Source organism: Sitophilus oryzae, unplaced genomic scaffold (assembly GCF_002938485.1).
Source record: "Sitophilus oryzae breed Bouriz unplaced genomic scaffold, Soryzae_2.0 scaffold_1977_pilon_pilon, whole genome shotgun sequence".
Classification (NCBI taxonomy): domain Eukaryota; kingdom Metazoa; phylum Arthropoda; class Insecta; order Coleoptera; family Curculionidae; genus Sitophilus; species Sitophilus oryzae.
Genome location: NW_022146698.1, coordinates 1179237 through 1197856, shown reverse-complemented (window position 1 = coordinate 1197856; position 18620 = coordinate 1179237). Strand labels below are relative to the sequence as shown.

At 31.5% G+C, this 18620-nt stretch overlaps 1 protein-coding gene across 3 annotated transcripts; it reads left to right on the top strand.

Annotated features, from left to right (window-relative positions):
• Nucleotides 1-5689: 5689 nt before the first annotated feature.
• Nucleotides 5690-13412, top strand: LOC115883721. Of its 3 annotated transcripts, XM_030902125.1 has the most exons (8): nucleotides 5690-5854; nucleotides 5912-5989; nucleotides 9769-10081; nucleotides 10149-10648; nucleotides 10750-10894; nucleotides 10956-11137; nucleotides 11318-11489; nucleotides 12925-13412. In XM_030902125.1, the coding sequence occupies exons 3-8, from the start codon at nucleotides 9772-9774 to the stop codon at nucleotides 13398-13400; spliced, it is 1785 nt and encodes a 594-aa protein (XP_030757985.1). In that variant the 5' UTR covers nucleotides 5690-5854; nucleotides 5912-5989; nucleotides 9769-9771; the 3' UTR covers nucleotides 13401-13412. The 3 variants fall into 3 exon arrangements, with proteins under 3 accessions (XP_030757985.1, XP_030757984.1, XP_030757986.1); XM_030902126.1 differs by lacking the exons at nucleotides 5690-5854; nucleotides 5912-5989 and having other exon boundaries at nucleotides 8895-10081; XM_030902124.1 differs by lacking the exons at nucleotides 9769-10081; nucleotides 10149-10648; nucleotides 10750-10894; ... (1 more) ...; nucleotides 11318-11489; nucleotides 12925-13412 and having other exon boundaries at nucleotides 5724-5854; nucleotides 5912-8706.
• Nucleotides 13413-18620: the final 5208 nt, after the last annotated feature.

The following is an 18620-nucleotide window of genomic DNA, read 5'->3' as shown; positions in this document are numbered from 1 at the left end:
GCTCAAGAATATTTAGGACAAAACTAAAGCAAAAATAACAGTATTCAACGTAATCACATAATGTACAAGTATATCGAAGTATATAGAATTTTATTTTATTTATATTTATTTACGCAAACTTAAAAATTGGTAGTATTGAGAGAAAGAATAATTATGTTTTATACATTAAATTGATGAGTCGGTCTCTTAATAAAGAAAAATTATTTATTATTATATCAGTAAATCATCAGATTGTTAAAGAGCTGTGAAAAGATCTTTTTTTTAGATTGAAAGTAAGGCAAGTGACGATAAACGTTTATTTTTTCATGAAATCTCTGCTATAAATTTTAATGCATTTCAAACATGAAAAATGTCTCTCTCCTTCCAAGTACTTGTAAATGGTGTAGTAACAATCAAAAAAAAACAATTTGATAGCCTCTGGAAATATATTTCCATTATTATTCTCCTTAAATTATTATATAATCGAAATTTTTCATATCTATTATTAATACCTGCAATTTATTCATTAATTTACGTTGGTCAATAAGATTTTTTGTTTGTTAAATCACTATTAAATGCTTTGGAAATTATCAATATAACAAGTTTGTTAAATCAAATCATTTTGAATAATCTCGGATAAGCCCGAAAAATGTTTCCAATTTGCTTTAAACGTTTTTTGAATTTTCATATAAAAAGTTTTTAAATGCTACGTATAATGAATCATATGAAATATCCCTTAATGAAATGTGACATATCCGTGATATATCCTTATGAAATATCGGAAATATCCCTTAACTTTTAAGCCTACCGAGCGTCAACGACTTCATGCGAAGGCGACCGGAGATTTCGCCTAAGCCCCGCCTTAATACGATACAACTCCGACTTACGTCGCGTCGCTACCGCACGATGAGTTAGATAGTGACAGAAGACTGCCGTACATCGTGCATCAACCCTGATAGTAGGCGATGCAGAAATCGCCGAACAAAGGCACCCCAACGGTCAAAATTATTTTGTTTCCTAACGCAGTGGCACAGTCAGCGTACGCCAGCGATAGTGAATATTTTAAAATACAAGATCATAAATATTAAAATAATATTGATTATTAAAACACGCTTCCGTGTATTAACAGTATGTTTATGTATTGGCAACATTAATAGTAAATAATGTAATGTAATAAACCGCTTAAATTCTGCCAAAATTTTAGGGTAGGCGCCGCCTACCTTGCCTACCCTGACCAGCCGCCACTGGTTAGAAGTCAGTTAATTTCGACGTTATTTGATGTTTAAATTTCTTTTATCTGACCAGGTTAGGCAACATTTATCTAACCAGGTTAAGTTCATACCGCCGTCAACGACAAATTAATTCAACTTTCCACCGGCATTTACAGATATAGACATATCATACCGCCGGATGACGGTATTTTTTCATACCCCTACAACATCTTACTTCGCGGCCATTATTTAGCTAATCGGCGATGTTTTTAGATCAATTGGGGGTTTCTTCTGGTCTCTAGGTTACATTCTCCAGTCCTAGTCTTCTCACAAAGCCTAATAACTTTTAGACTGAACCTTCCCTTCAATATAACTCCTTGTTAACGGAGTCATTGACAAAGTTTCATAAGAATCATTATCGTTGATCAAATTTGGACATGGCTTTGTCCGTAAATTCAATTTGTTTTAAATGCCTATTGATCTTACAAAATGTCCTGTTATTAAATCCGCCACAGTTTTGACATGTTTTCTATCTTTGCTTATCAGGTCTGTCATACATTTTAAGAGTATTACTGATTTTCACCTTTGCCGTGATGAGTTCCTCTGTCATTCTATACTATTCTGCCTTCAATCGCTGTATATCATATAAAATACTTTTAACTAATCAAATTTACATTGTTTATAAATAAATGCTGCCAAATATACAATAATGAAGATGTAATCTACATCAAATATTACGATTTGAGTAAATATTTGAATTTTTCATTCATTGTTAACATTGAAACAGAGACAAAAAGGTATAATTATTTTACCTATATTTCCTTTCGATGGGATCATTAATATACTCATGGAATACACCAGAAGTCACATTATTACATATTTGCTTTGGCCGTCTCTAAATCATCGCGCTAATTTTCCAAAGCAAACAAGCTATAGATAAGAGATGTCAACCGAACGTATTATACCGAGCTACAGGCAGTTATTCCCATGATTTAAATCGTTAGTTGCGATAAATCAAATACGTCTCCAGTCGCATCTGAGAGTGTGTTTGTGCTGTCCGTACGTGAATTAATTAGTTTCTCTATGATGTTCTTATCGATAGTGATAAATTTTGCTTATATTAACAGTTACACATACCCAAGTAGAAAAATACATTTTTAAGCAGTCAATCACATATATGTCTATCTTATATTATTAATATCATTATATTATGTACCTTTTTCCTACTGTTTTTTCGTTATAATCTTCCTTATGTTGTTTGATGCAATATCTCTAATCTTTGATTAAGAAGTGGATGGCCAACAAATCTCTATATAACCAAAGTTATTAGCAAAATTAAAATAAATTCGAAAAAATAAGCCCATTACCTTATTTTTCTAACACGGTATCACTAGCCCTCTTGATTATGACCATTCTAATAAAAAAATAAGATAAAAGAGATTATTTTACTCAAGAAATCGACAATGTACCAGAATACCATAATACTAGGTGTATTAATATCTATAATGATTAAGATATCAATGACAGTGGACAAGAAATGACACCTCAGTGAATTCATGGTAGGCTTTAGAAAAAAGGTGCTTTTAAATATAGTTTCAACATCAAAATATTAGGTATTACATCAATATTTTGATAGTCTCAGCAGCGTTATTTATCTTTTGATTGTTTTTCTAAAAATGCCTTCCTTCAAAAGAGAAAAAACGCTGCTAAGACTATCAAAATGTTGATATAATAAAACGTTGATTGACGTTCATACTATTACGTCAAAAGCTTACCATGACTTCACTGAGGCGTCGTTTCTTATTCACTGCCATTGAGATCTTAATTATTAGATATTAATACATTTGGCATTATGATATTCTGGTATATTGTCGATTTTAGAATAAACTAATCTTTTCTATCTTATTTTTTATTAGAATGGTCATAATCAAGAGGGCTACTTTAATCGTGTTATAAAAATAAGGTAAGTAAGGGCTTATTTTTTCGTCTTTATTATAATTCTGCTAATATCTTCGGTTTGAAAGAGGATATCAAGATGCGGTTTTCGCTGACTTTTTAAGATTTTTATTACTCTTTACTATCAGTTAAAATTGCATATACTATAGCATTTAATTTTTTTGAAAAAACGCGCAATGTTTGTTAAATTGTAAGACAGCGTCCCCTAGCGTCTACATTCCAAAGCTTACTATTATTATTATTTATACTGTATAATATAGGGTAAGAAAAGCTCTTTTAAACGAGCCCACGTTTGTACGATTCCGTTCATCCAGTCTGGAGTTATTAATATTTAAATAAAAACAGATATAATCTTCCCCCACCACTTAATTTTGGCCAGATACTGGAAAATAGTTCTAACAAGAAAAATTCAAAATTTACTGAAGATTATGAAGCTATTATTTACAGTACCCTTTATGTAGGCAAAATTGTGTAGAAACTCCTTTTCCTTATTTTTTATAGCAGTTGCGCCCTCTAGCAGCCGTTCTACAAACTTCAAAATAATTTCCAGCAATTTATCATAGCCTCTTTAGTTATAAATATTTTTTCCGCAGACTCTACGGCTAATACTTTCCGAGATACAGCCGAGAGCTATTCTTAGTGGGACACCCTGTACAATAGATCTGAAAAGGCCGCAGTGGAACAGGCTAATAGCCACCTCAAAAAATCTAATCTAATCTTAGATTAGGACATTTCTTTGGTCTTTTTGTGTCTCTCGATTAGTAATAATATAAGTAATTTTATTAGACAATTTTTTACAGATAGTCCTTCCTGCTAGATGATCTCAGTAGCTGAATTTTGTTACTTGGGTCTTCTGTATTATCCACTCTATCCTCTTATGCTCTATATTTGTTATTCCATCCACGGCTGTCACTGTCATGTGTAAACTTTACTTAATATTTTCTTATGAATTCTTATTATAACGTTCATATTTCACAGATTTTGTAATTATTGGTTTTTAAAAATACCAGAATAGTTCATTTCTGAGACAAACCAAAAAAATTCCACATATAAATAGGTACGTAAAGTACGTTCATACGCAAGCTTTACAGAAGATTTAGTGCCTTATACATATAGGAACAACGAATATAGTACGTGTAATGTAATTACACCTTTATTTAACGTTGCGGCAAATTTATTTGATGTGGGAGTGTCAAATACGTCAGAATAAAATATTTCGAGTATATTTTATCGACTCGATCCAAAGCTCAAACGCTTTGTCCGACCAAAAAATGGGCATATTTGTAATTTAAGTGTCATAAAGTGCATATAAAGGCGTAGACAGTCCATATAATAACAAAAATAAAATTGATACTATGCCAAAGAAAGGCTACCTTAATATTTTATTGCAGTTATTTTTAATATTGGTGAAATCAACACCTTATTTCTCACTTATGAATGGGTTGGGAAAATGGGTTGAAAAATTTTTCAGTTACTTTTTTAAATTTTATTCTGAATTTTACTCTAAGTTGTTTTTTAACACTATGTTATTGCTGTAGTTTTTTTTAATCGTATGGTATAAATCGTCACCAAGAAAAGTATATTACCGATTATAATTTTTTTATTGCTTTCAAAGTGCACATTCATATAGAGCAGTAAATTTGAACCTTGTCATGACATAAAAGCACTAAACCATGTATAAACCTTTATACATCTAAACGTTTTAAATTCTAAAAAGTGTTTTCGTTGTAGAGCAGTCTCTTGCAGCTATGCCGCCGTTAATTTAAACCCAAGTGTAGAAATGTTATCGGTTCTGAGTAAGTAATAAGTCCTGGTATGAGGTCTGCTTTTAAATCCACTTAATTAAGTCTTTAATAGTTTCCTATTGCAGTGATAAGAAATGTTCAATTAGTTACCGGATTTTTCTTTAAATAGGATAGCAACAAACCTGTCTTTGCTGCTCCTTTTCGTTTTGCTTTCTATTTTTTTTTGGTTTATTTTCTCTTGCTTGTGAATTATACTAAATTCTCTCTTGTAGATAAATATTTGTAATATTAATTTAACAATTTACTAATTTTTACTCAAGTGTAACCGTTTATCGAAATAGGAAGGATCATTTTCGTTTTCCATTTCGAAGGATCATATCCACACTTCAAAGAATCCATTTCACTAATCCGAAAAGGTAGTAGCAAAATAAGCATTCTAAATTTTCTCGAAAATAAAGACATAATTTAAAATTCTGTTACAATACGGAAATAGATTGCAGTTGTGTGATTACAGTGATATACACTGAAAAAAATATTGTTCATAATATTAATAAACAGTGATTATTAACTTTGTTTCATTGGGACAATAAATTTTTTCATTAATACAATGATTTGTTAATCATAGATCGATGTCCGATTTATTAATACTATGAATCTAATTTTATCAATATAATGAAAATCTGGTTATTGAATTAATGTAAGATTTTCATTAATATAATGAACGCGTTCATTGTCCCAATGAATGCGTTCATTGTCCCAATGAATGCGTTGTACATTGTGACAATGAAAAATTTTATTAATACAACGAACACACTACATTATATTAATGTACGCGGTTATTAATATCATGAATAAAATATTAGGGCTTAAATGTCCGCCATGTTGATCGGTTACTTTGGCACTTTAATAACGTCTCGTCTGTGTGATTGTGTTGCTCAGTGAGGCTTTAGTTTTATTAGAGCGGTAAGTGTTCCCTTCATTATTTAAAATATTTTAAATAAAATTCCTATCTTATTGTAGTTAATCTATTGTGTCAAATCAAATTACTCTACAAGATTCTCTGGTGCGAGTATTTATTTTAAGATTAGATTAAATTTGGTACGTACCATAAATCACGTAAAGAATGTTATGCTTTGTGTGCAAAACCAACCACAGTAATTTAGAAAAACTTGTTAGGCATTTTAAATGTTGCCATAACCTAAACAGTAACTCGACATTTAGATGCTATGAGTGCGGTCAGTGCTTTCAAAATTTATCATCCTTCAAAAGGCATATGAATCGCAAACATCTCGTAGATGAAGTTCTTGTTAATTGTACAGATAAAGGCAACGATGATTTTACTATAAACATGGACATTCCAGTGACATCGGATAACAGTCTTCTATCAGATAGTAATTGTCCTAGGTCAGTTTTTGTTGATAACAAAACACCAGGAGACAAAATTGATGAGGAAATTCAAAACGAGCCTGAGCAATTTAATTTTGATTCTTTACATAAAAAAGTTGAAAACGCTGCGTTACAATTTTTACTTTCGCTGCACAATAACGATAATTTTACAAGAAAGGATGTTCTACAAATTCAAAACATTGCGAATGGATATTTACTCGAACCACTATTAGATATGTTTATGAATTTTGCTAAATGCAACATTCAATACCAAAATCCGGCCTTATACAACGAAATGTCTAGTCTAATATCGAACTGTAGAAATCCATTTAAAGCTTTCAGCTCGGATTATTTGTTTCATAAAATATTAACAAATAAAGGATGCGTTAATACTCTCAAGGAAATTACTATCAATAATGAGGTACGACCAGTGCATCGAGCGGGGAATCTGATAACTCAAGAAACAAAAATTAAAGGCATCGTAATGCCTTTAAAATTTCAATTCAAAGCATTTTTCGAAAAAAATAAACTACTAGAACCTACTTTGGCTTATATGAAAGATCTGGAAGTAAATAATACGTTTACAAATTTCATGCAAGGTGAATTATGGAAAAATAAAATCAAATTATACCCAGGAAAAATTACGATTCCTTTTTTCTTATATATAGACGATTTTGAGATAAATAATCCCCTTGGTTCACACTCATCAAAACATTCCGTATGTAACATATATTATTCATTTCCCTGCCTACCAGTACAAGAATCTAAATTGGAAAATATTTTTTATGCAGGTGTGATAAAGTCTAATGATCTAAAAACTTTCGGCAATGAAAATTGTTTTGAATATTTAATAGAAGTACTAAAAGATCTTGAAATTAATGGTATACTGATTGAAAGCCATGACAATAAAAGTGCTAATGTCCATTTTATATTAGGATTAGTAATCGGTGATAATTTAGGTTTAAATTCGTTTCTCGATTTTAGCAAATCATTTTCCAGCAACTATTTTTGCAGATTATGTCGAGCCTCAAAAGCAGATACCCAGAAAATGAGTTACGAAAATACCGAACTAAATCGAACTGTTGAAAACTATGAGCTCGATGCTTCCAATACAAATAGTATGATGGGAATTAGTAAAATATCTCTGCTTAATAATATTCCTTCATTTCATGTCGTAACAAACTACTATGCTGATGTTATGCATGATCTGTTTGAAGGGATATGTCATTATGATTTATGTCACATCATTGAATATTTCATAACTATGAAATATTTTGACTTGGATGGTTTAAATGACCGAAAACAAAATTTTGAGTACGGCCCAATAGATATTAACACAATCTGTGGAAAAATAGAGCCACACCATCTTAAGAAAAGAAAACTGAAAATGTCAGCTAGAGAAATGATGACATTTATTTTATACTTTCCCATTATGATTGGAGACTTAGTTCCCTCGGATGATACCGTTTGGCGATTTCTTGTAAATTTTGTTGAAATCATAGATATACTACTCTGTTTCGAGATTGATGTACCTAACATTTTATTATTAGAAAATAAGATTAAAGATCACAACAGAGACTATACTGCACTTTTTAACGATACACTGAAGCCAAAACATCATCTATTAACCCACTATCCAAAAATAATAAGACAATCAGGACCATTAAGAAAACTATGGTGTTTCAAATTTGAATCCAAGCATAGGCAATTCAAAATCTATTCACACTGTATTACATCAAGAAAGAATATTTGTCTTACACTAGCTAAGAAATATGAGTTAAAATTTGCCTTCCAAATCATGAACACTAAAAACTTTTTCTCATTAAAGGGATTGATTTGTGACGAAAATTTTAGAGTACAAAGTAATTACCAAAATATTATTAGACACAAATTAAATTTTTTTGAGGGGTTTATTGAATTTTATTCTCGTATTTATTACCAAGGCATTGAATACAGGTGTCATTACTATCTACCAGTGTATAACAATGATATTTTATTGTATGTAATATTAGACATAGTCATACTAGAGAAAAAACCACCAATTTTTTTCTGCCAAAAATTACTAAATGTAAGGTACGATCCTCATCTACTTGCTTACGAAATTGATCCTACCAATTTAGGTGAATTTTCATTGATATTCACTGAAAAAATACTTGGTCCACCTATTACTCTTATAAAAACTGCGCGGGGAAAAAATATGTTACGTATTAAGGAGTATTACAAAAATATCTAATGACATAAAAATAAGTTATAGTTTTCAATATTTATGTATACAGGGTGTCCCAGAAATAAGTGCAAGTATTTTAACTGGTAGTACCAGTAAGGCAGTATGGTACTACCAGTATGGTACCAGTATGGTAGTATAGTTCAACCCCAGAAACACGCCTATGAGGTTTTTTTTGCAAGTTTTTTGAAAAAAATTTTGGATTTTTTTTTGGTTTTTTAGTTAAAAAACATAATTTCTTGATAATATGGCAACATAAGTATTAGATTAAATTTACAAGAAAGAAAATCCAGAAAAGATCCAGCGGTTCTCAAATTTTTTTTTTTTTTGGAAATTTTCAAAGTAAAATAACCCCGTTATTTTGGACTTATTTGAAAAACGATGGAGAGAAAATATGTTTCTTTTATCGAGATCTACCACCCTTTAAAATACTTGCACTTATTTCTGGGACACCCTGTATATTAAGGGTAAGGGGTTCCAAAAAACATGTCAACGAAATGTGCGCGAATCTCCACCACCAATCAGGTTGGTAGAATTCGGGATGCCATGATGAATTTTTGCAGCGTTGCCAGCCTGCTCGAAACGTATGATATCTATAGAAAATATTAACTTTTTGTAATAGCCAAAATCAAAGAAATCAAAGTTAAATTAATAAATATTAGTTGTACAAGAACTGCGTTAAATTCTTAGCATATAAATTGCATTATACACGCTGAAATTAACTAAAAACATATTAAATTTATAGGTACAGTATCGAGCAATTTTGCTTTTGTATAGTTAAACTTGACAATATCGATTTTTTTAGTTCAGAATTTCGTTTGATGCTTAATACGCGAGCGAGACTCTGTTAAAGTGCTGTTAGCGCGTAACCACCGGAACGCTGAACATTAGTAATAATTTTAGCAAATTTTATTGTTATTGTTTAATATTGTTGAATTTTGTAGCAGGATATTGAGATATGTGGGTATGTATGTTGCTTTAGTAATAACAAAAAAAAATTATCTGTTTTCCATATGATGCATAAAGTTTCATTAAGTATTATTTAACTAAATTTAAACAAAATATCGCACAACTTCATATATATTTTCTGTGGAACGGATATTTATAAGGTTGCTTCAATATATTTTTTGATCTTTTGGATACCTACTAAACAAAAAAAAAATATATATAATGCAAAGCATAATATTCTAAAACCTTGTGTTTATGCGTGTGCTACTTACTAAAATTTATTTTCATTTTAAAATGTTTACTTTGCAATCGTGTTAAGGCCATGGATAAATTGGAGACTATAGCAGAAGAATCTGAAGGAGTTCCAGGCCTCTACAATGTCTGCTTTGATGGCAATTTTAGTGTGCCGATTACTTCTTCGGTACTAGATACACAAGAAATTGGCAGTAACTTCAATTTATCAAATCCACAAGATGTGATAATTGCCGATATTTCGTATAGCACGCCAACTTTGTTAAATACCTCTTTTGAAAATGCCACTCACACTCTAACATCTAAAGAATCAGAAGAAATAAACTTAAGGTCACTGCTTACCAAATGGAATCTTGCGTCATTAACAGACCACTTTATTTGTAAGTTCTTTTTTTGCATTGTTTCAACGACTGTTATAATAATTAAATCTATATTTATTTTTTGTAGCTCAAAACGTTTTTGTTGGCATTTTGAAAATTATGAAGCGTCACCACATTGAGCGTTTGTTGAGAAATTTTGATATGGGAACTCAAATACTATTTGAGCATAATTTAGAGCAGTGGCGAGAATCGTTGGGACTACCACTTGGTTATTCCTCATCAGAAGTTTATTCCAGCCGAAATCTCTATAGTTCTCCATCATCCCCATCAGTTTCCTCTTCTGGAAGGCTTACACCAACACGTTACTCCACGCCATATGCAAGACCTACAAGTCCGGAAAACAATACCTCCAGTAGCATTCAATTGGCCACTATTTTAAATCAATCTTCACGAGGCTCAATACTTATAGAATATTATAATAAATTTTCGAAGTTCCAAGATGACCAGAGATCTTTACTGGTTACACTTATTGCACAATATTTTCAAGAAAAAGGGGTGAAAATGACGTTGGCTGCCAGTCATAAGATAGAAAGAGAAATAATTGAAAGATTTCCCGCAGAAAAACTGGTTAGATAATTTTAAATACTATTATAATACTACAATAAACTTATATATTTGGACATATTCTGAATAAGACAAATATGTTACTGAATTAAAACTTTTTGCAGGAATATTATCGAACCAGTAACCGAGGAAAAATCTATAATAAATTTTGTAACATAACATCATCATTTAAAACAGCGGTTTCCAAACACGTTTCTGAAAAAAAACATAAAGAAGAAAAAAAGAGTTCGAGGCATGAAACTGAGTTTGGTAAATTCCAAAGTTTTTTAATATTTGACATTTTAATTATTTTGATATACATCGCTTTTAGAACCAGAACAAGATGCTGAGACCTGCCTCCAAGCCCTCAAATTTGATAATTTGACATCCGAGCAATTTGATGCAACTTGGAAGGCCTGTTGCCAGTTTCGTCTAGACTTTATCAAGGCTAATAATACTGCCACTATAATGAAAAAATGGCCGTTTTATAGAAATCCCTCAGGATATCGACTGGTAAATTAATTTTCCTATTATATTTTGCCTTAAAATGAATAATAACAGTACTATTTTCATGAGGCGATTTGATTTTGTCTTTTTGACTTCCTGTATATGCTATGTCAAGTTCGAATAAATTAATATTATTTTATTGGGCAGTAGAACTCTTTATAAAGAATACCTTAATCCTTTTTGTAGATCGACATGGATTTCAAAACAGCATTTGAAAACAGAGACGGATTGCTGAGGGAATGGGACCAGGTGTTTGGTAAAATTCTTTCCTTTTTGACTATCGACAGTCATATTAAAGACAAACATATTAGACAGCTGCTGGAAAAGTTGAAGAGTGACGATGACTCGATAACTGAAAGTAAGCATTGAGCTGGGAAAACTTTGATAATTTCAAGAAGAAAAGTTCAATGAACAAATGTTTTAAACCTCTTAATATTTTGAGCTATATAAGATATTAAATCATCACTTCAAATATTTTTAACAAAAATTTGATAGAAATTTAATTTTTTTATATAGAAGATTTCTTTATTTTTTACACTAATTCACCACACAATATATATCCCGGTTGTTGCCTCGTCGTTGAGAACATAGGAAATCCCATGCAAAATTTGAACTGTCCAGATATTGGCTCCCCTATGGATTTTATAGCGAAGTCGTAAATAGACTTTTTAAAGGTGTACATTTGGTAAACACACATGCCAAATTTGAACAATTTTGGACAAGCCGATTTTAGGTAATTTGAGAAAAACTTAATCGATTTTTAAATTAAAACTGAATAGGTAACAATCAAACACCAGTCAAAAACCGACATTCCTTATATAAGTTGTCAGCGTCATTTTCAAACAAAAAATTTTAATATTCAGTACTAGTAATAATTTATTGTTATACACATAAAGAAAAAGTGAACATGATAAAATACGCGGGAAATAGATTAGACAGTGTATCTGACATGTTTCGGTTAATTTTCCCTAAATATTGAAATTTTATTAAAATTAAATTACTTTTGACAATGACAAAATCATAGTTTGTCAACCTAAGGTATGTCAGTTTTTGACTGGTGTTTGATTGTTGCCTATTATTAATTATATTATATTATTTATATTAAATATATACTATATTTAATATAAAAATCGATTAAGTTTTTCTCAAATTACCTAAAATCGGCTTGTCCAAAATTGTTCAAATTTGGCATGTGTGTTTACCAAATGTAGACCTTTAAAAAGTCTATTTACGACTTCGCTATAAAATCTACAGGGGAGCCAATATCTGGACAGTTCAAATTTTGCATGGGATTTCCTATGTTCCCAACGACGATGCAACACCCGGAATAATAATACACCAAAACAATTTATTTTTGCACCTTTTTGTGAACTAGTGTTTTATTTTGCTGGTGATTTTTTCTTAAAATTTTAACACCCTGTAGCACAAAAAAGAGATTTTGGATATTTATTCATTGAACTTTTTATCTAAACCTACCTAAGAATTACATGCTGCTTATCACAAAGGTTAGAAAACTCCCTGAATAAAAAAATTAGAACTGTACGAGCATTGCTTCATTCTGGATTAGTGTTTTCTGGTGTGAAATGGTGCAATACATGCACCAGTTTTATAGAACTAGATGGTCTATAGAGAAACTTGATGTGAAGACAGAACTAGAATCAAGTAATGGTTTTTAGTACTATTTAAGTGTCTTCTGTTGGCTAGGTCATGAGCTATTTCAGATTAAAATCTTACGATTATTACATTTAATTTGCCGAACAAAAAAAATTAGATGTGAACATTTTCTTTTACAGATGGTCGCAATGCAGCTTTATTTTGGGCGTTACATGGCTACCTTGTGCCTACCAACAAGGTAGTAAAAAGAGATATGATGACAGGCAAAAAATGCACCACAAAATTTACTATTAAAGACGCCCAGGAATCCGTTCTCTTTCTCGCTAAGAATCAGCAGGAAATTGAGGAGAGAATTAGTTATTTAAGTAAAACAAGCATTGCAGTACAACCTGCTATATACTGCATTGGGAAAGATATATTTAACATCGAAGCAATATCCATAATATTCGATGGCATAAGATTCAATTTTACCAATATTTTAAGAGCATTAGATATTTGCTTCAAAACTATTTACCTATTCGATCTTCAATTTCCTGCTGAGTCTCAATTATTTTACACATTTATTGAAATATTTTTTTTTAAATTAAAATCAGCCAATACTAATGCTAAAATTCATATTTTGTCCGAATACATAACAGAGCAGTGCAAACAATAAAAAATGTTCATATCAAAAACTGCTTTTATTAGATTGACCTTTTCCAAAACATTATCGATATTTCTCAAATACCTAGTGGGAATCTACCTTTAAGGAAGGGGAATCTACCTTTAAGGAGCTATGATATTATGAGAGTAAAAAAACAATTAATCTTGTAAAAAATAAAACACAGATCGTGGAATTTGTAGCAAAAGTTTCTTATTTTTTATTACCCTAATCGAAACATTTATTGTGCTCGTAAGTAAGTCGGCACTATTGGTAATTTGGTTAACTTTGTAGCTAGGGGTTTGTTCACATGCAAATCTATTTATAGTAGAATTATTTTAGGTAGATTGTGGGAAATTGGGAATTGGGATCTTGGGAAATTAGAAACAAATTAAAAAAAGGAGAAATTAGTTACCTGTATTTCTCTCACATATTTGGCAAGTTGACATTCCAAACATGAAGGTTTAGTAAATAATTATATTTGAATTAAAAGTAAAGAAGTTATGAACGATAAACCATGACTAATTTTACTTTTTACTTTTTATGTTAATTACCTCTTTTTGAAATTTGTATAACACGGTAGATGTTAAAATAATTATTTTTCCAAATAACGTGAATACCTAACGTTCCATTCTTTTTCTCTTTTAAACCATTTCATTCTAAAGATACAGTTTTGTTAACTTAAACAAGGTCCAACCTACAAATACCGTATGATCGAATAAAAACGGCGTCCAGTTGGCTGGAAAATGACGATCAATGACATTTCCCACATAATTTTACATATTATAAAATGACAACGATATTCATTTCATAGCCATCGCTGACGCCGTTTTTTTCGATCATACGGTATAACAAGAGTAACTAATAGTGTCGATCTTTAAATGTATAACTAAATAGGTTATGAAATTATTTCATTGTATTAATTATACTGTTCATTGATATAAAGATTTAGATACATTAAATTAATGAAATCTGTTCATTAAAACAATGAAATATGTTCATTAAAACAATGAAATCTGTTCATTAAAACAATGAAATCTATTCATTAAAACAATGAAATCTGTTCATTAAAACAATAAAATCTATTCATTAAAACAATGAAATCTGTTCATTAAAACAATGAAATCTGTTCATTAAAACAATGAAATATGTTCATTAAAACAATGAAATCTGTTCATTAAAACAATGAAATCTGTTCATTAAAACAATGAAATATGTTCATTAAAACAATGACTCCGTACATAACAACAATGAAGCAGTATTCGTTAAACTAATGTTTGAGTTCATTGTACCAATGAATGCGTTTATCAAATCAATGAACTTAAGTTTCATAGAGTTAATGAATTACTTTTCATTGTGCCAATGAAATCGTTCATCGGCTCAAAATTAATAATTTAATTCATTAATACAATAAAACTTTTCATTGTATTTATGTAGACTTTTGGTTCAGTGTAACTCAAGAAAGGGGAACACACAATAGATCTGTAAGGTCGCGGTGATTAACTCCCCTTCTAAACATTCTACATTCTTCTACATCCTTTAACTGACTCTTTCTTTTCAGTATGGCTAATATCACCAATAATATGGCAATTCTTTGTCAGTATGGCTAATACCACATCATCAGATCAGATTTTGGTAAAGAATAAGTTATTCAATATAGTTAATGACGTCGAAATAAGGTTATTGAATGAAAGTACTGCCACAACCGAATCAAGCATTTCTCCAGGTGTCTACGACCAGTAGAGGCGTTTTTTGTCTCCAAGCAGCATTCCGTCCAATACGCAGACAACCGAACAAAACATTACTCCAGGTGTCTACGACCAACAGTGATCTGTTTGGTCCCGAAACTGCGATCCATCCAGCATGCAAGGAAATCTAGAAGGATCTGATCCGTTTGCAAAATCCTTCCAAACTTTATCTTCAGGCAGCGCCAGTTCCACCGCACATCAGTTTTTTTTAGATTGTAAGACTGTTTGTTAATGCCTTTTTTTGCTAGCCCTTGCATACCTACTGGTAAAACCGGCGATGCCGTTAACTTCCTTTTCATTAATAAACATTATTAGATTTTCTTAAGAATAATTTTTATTTTTTGGCCTTATCAGACCCCACTGTTCTTAGAATTACCTCCAACACATCGTTATAATAATTATTGAAACAACAAATAAAAATCTATTACAGTACAATCTCAATAATATGAGCACAAAAAATCCATTCATATTACTGAAAATGTTCATATTATTGAGTAATCCATATCAGTGAGTGTTTATATTATTGCGATTATACTGTACTTAAAATATCAATTTTCAAAATCATGCATACCTTAAACAGACTGCCAATCTTTCCTCTGGTCCTATAGATTCTCTAAATGGTGTATTTTGTCGAAATAAACTTTGTCTTAAAATATTTAAAAGTGCTTCAAATCTAACGTGCGACATTCGAAAATATTCAAAGAACTTTCTTTCATCTAGAATTAAATCACAAAATAAACTGTGATATTCCCCAATCTTGGTCTTCTTATATTAATATTATGCACTCAACATTTCTTTCTTTTTCGTTCGTTCGCTTCTTCTTCTGACAACACGCAAATAATTATAACATCTTTTTCGTTCAATAGCGACATAACGCTTTTGCTTCAACACCACTTTGCTAACTGCGGAGAGCGAGAGATGCTGATACCGACTCCAATATTCCGTGGTAGTAAACGTAGGATCCACAAAACATCCGCTTTTCCCAATGCGTACCGCGTTCCGCGTCCGTCCGACGCCGATTAGTGAACCCGTACCTTAATTGTGGCATAAACTTTCACATTTTTTTCATTTAGGACAGACAGTTAAAAAACTAAATCAATTAGATAAATATTATGTCTTAATGTTTAATGAAATTTCACTATTTCCTGGTTCCACAATCCTTCCAAAGATTATATTGATGGTTTAGTTGTTTTTGTTGGTTTAGATAAACGAGTAATCTTTGCCGATCATGCTTTAGTTTCTATGCTAAAAGGTATTCATAAAAAATGGAAACAGCCAATTTATTTTTATTTCTGAGAGCGCTACTATAATTGTAGATTTAGCTAGGATTGTTAAGGATGTGGTAAGACGTGTTCGTCAGACAGGTTTAAAAATTATTTCAACTATTTGTGACCAAGAGACAACCAATGTTGCACCTATAAACTATCTCAAAAATGATACCAATGCTTACACGTGTTAGAAATAGTATTAGGAATGGATATAATAGACACCTTGTTGATGAATTGGAAATAATTCATATCTATGATTGCTCTCATTTAATGAGGTGTTACAAATGGATTACTTACAAAAAAAATTGTTCAAGGGCGCTTGGCATCCCCGAAGTTCCCGTATTTTGGTTAACTAAATGAAATAAAAAAGTTGAATGCTTCTAGCCCCCCATGAAAACGGTTTTTCTAAAAGATAAGTAATTTCACACAATAAGGACCGTTTTGTTTTCATTGGATTACCCGATATGTTGTCAAGAGTATTATGAGCCGCATGTAACGTGTGTGCCTGACTTTACTGAAAGGTTTCCTAACCTAACCAAAATTCTAACCTAACCAAAAAACCTAGAATTGAACTAAATTTAGATTTGAAGATCAGATGCCTAAGTGCAGCCAACTCCGCTTTCGCTTCATTGTTTGTACAATTCAAGATCCCAAATCTTGGCATGCTAAACTTTGATGTATCATCCCAGCTCTCTAATATTTTATTCTCCACACATAGCATATTAAGGCAAGAAGTAAATACCACTGGTGGGAGCTTAAGACAAAAGCAAGTAAAACAGGGTTCAAAATCACCTCTAAAGGGATAGACAATGCCATGAATGTTGAAACTGCAACCAATATTGTGAGAACCACTTTCCAGAAACATGGGTTAGAGTACAAGAAATTTCCTATGGGAGATCCCTCTAATTGGTTTGGCACGATGGGTCCTGATCTTAACTTCATTACCGGATACGGGTTGCGTTAGAAAGAATTAAGACTCGGACATGCTCAAATGTCAGTGGGTAAAGAAGAGCGAAGAACTAAAACATTTATGGTTGAGAGGTATGGAGTACACGGAGGCTAACACATCCTCTTAGAAGGTTGCACATTTCCACCAGAGAAAAGATCCTCGATAGAACAGTCTTTAGGGTCGATGACCATTCTGTTCCAGTATCTTAGGACTACAAGAAAATATGAAGACGATAAGGAATAATTAATTTTTAATGACAGAATTATTCAATAAATTATGTGCACAATTATTATTTCACTAATTATATCATTTTGACTTTCATTTGTTTTTGTCGTAGGCACTAATATTGCAGCATCCCTCTTTTTTATTCCATGTCGCTAGTCTACAACGCAGTAACTCCCAAATTTTTACAATACTGCAAAACTGACTAGCACCAAAACAAATTTTGAATTCCATATACTACACTAAAACGCAGTAACAGCCTATTTTTGATTAAATTATTTGATTAAATCAATTTCTAATATCAGAGTAGTTAGAAAAAGTGATCATCCATTATTATACTTAGTCGTAGAATTTTACATGTTTGTTTACCTGCTCGCCCAGGAAAAAAACTTTAAAAGGTTATTAACTCAATATCAATAAAGTCGAGATACTGCTTTGTTAGTTAGGAGGGCAGTATACACATTTCACTAATAAGTTACAAACAAATTTCCATGTCGCAAAACAATTAGGGGCGGATTTCAATAATGACAAAAAAAATTTTCGCACGAAAAAAAAACAAAAAAATCAGTTTTTGTTAACTTTAGATCCATATCACACGATAAAGCTTGTTATGCATTGTATGGCTTTTGTAGATGGTCTTAGGGATATTAACCCTAGAACCACAAGGTGGGGTTGCCGGCGACCCTGGCACATATATTTTTAGACCTGCGCGCTGTTGTTTTGGAACTACAGAGGTGCGCTTGTCTACCTTCAGTACTGATTGATGCTCGAGAGTGTATGTGTGCGTTTTTAAATTAGTCCACTTTTAGTTGAATTTGCACGTGTTTTTTTTTCAGATTTTGACCCCACCTTGTGATTATCGCAGCAAGTTTTGTGTAAGTAAGTTTGTTTAATATTATTCTTAAATTGGCTTATCGAGTTTTTTTGTTAATTAGAATATCAATATGGACCCAAACAAACGTTCTCTAACTAAAGAAGAACTGTGGAAAGCTCTCTATGAAAGTGATAGTCATATAGAAGCAAACTGTCTAGATGTAAGTTGCAGTGA

What these genes read in the sequence shown, in the direction of transcription:
- LOC115883721 (XM_030902124.1), top strand. Translation starts at nt 6,015, where the DNA reads ATGTTATGCTTTGTGTGCAAAACCAACCACAGTAATTTAGAAAAACTT.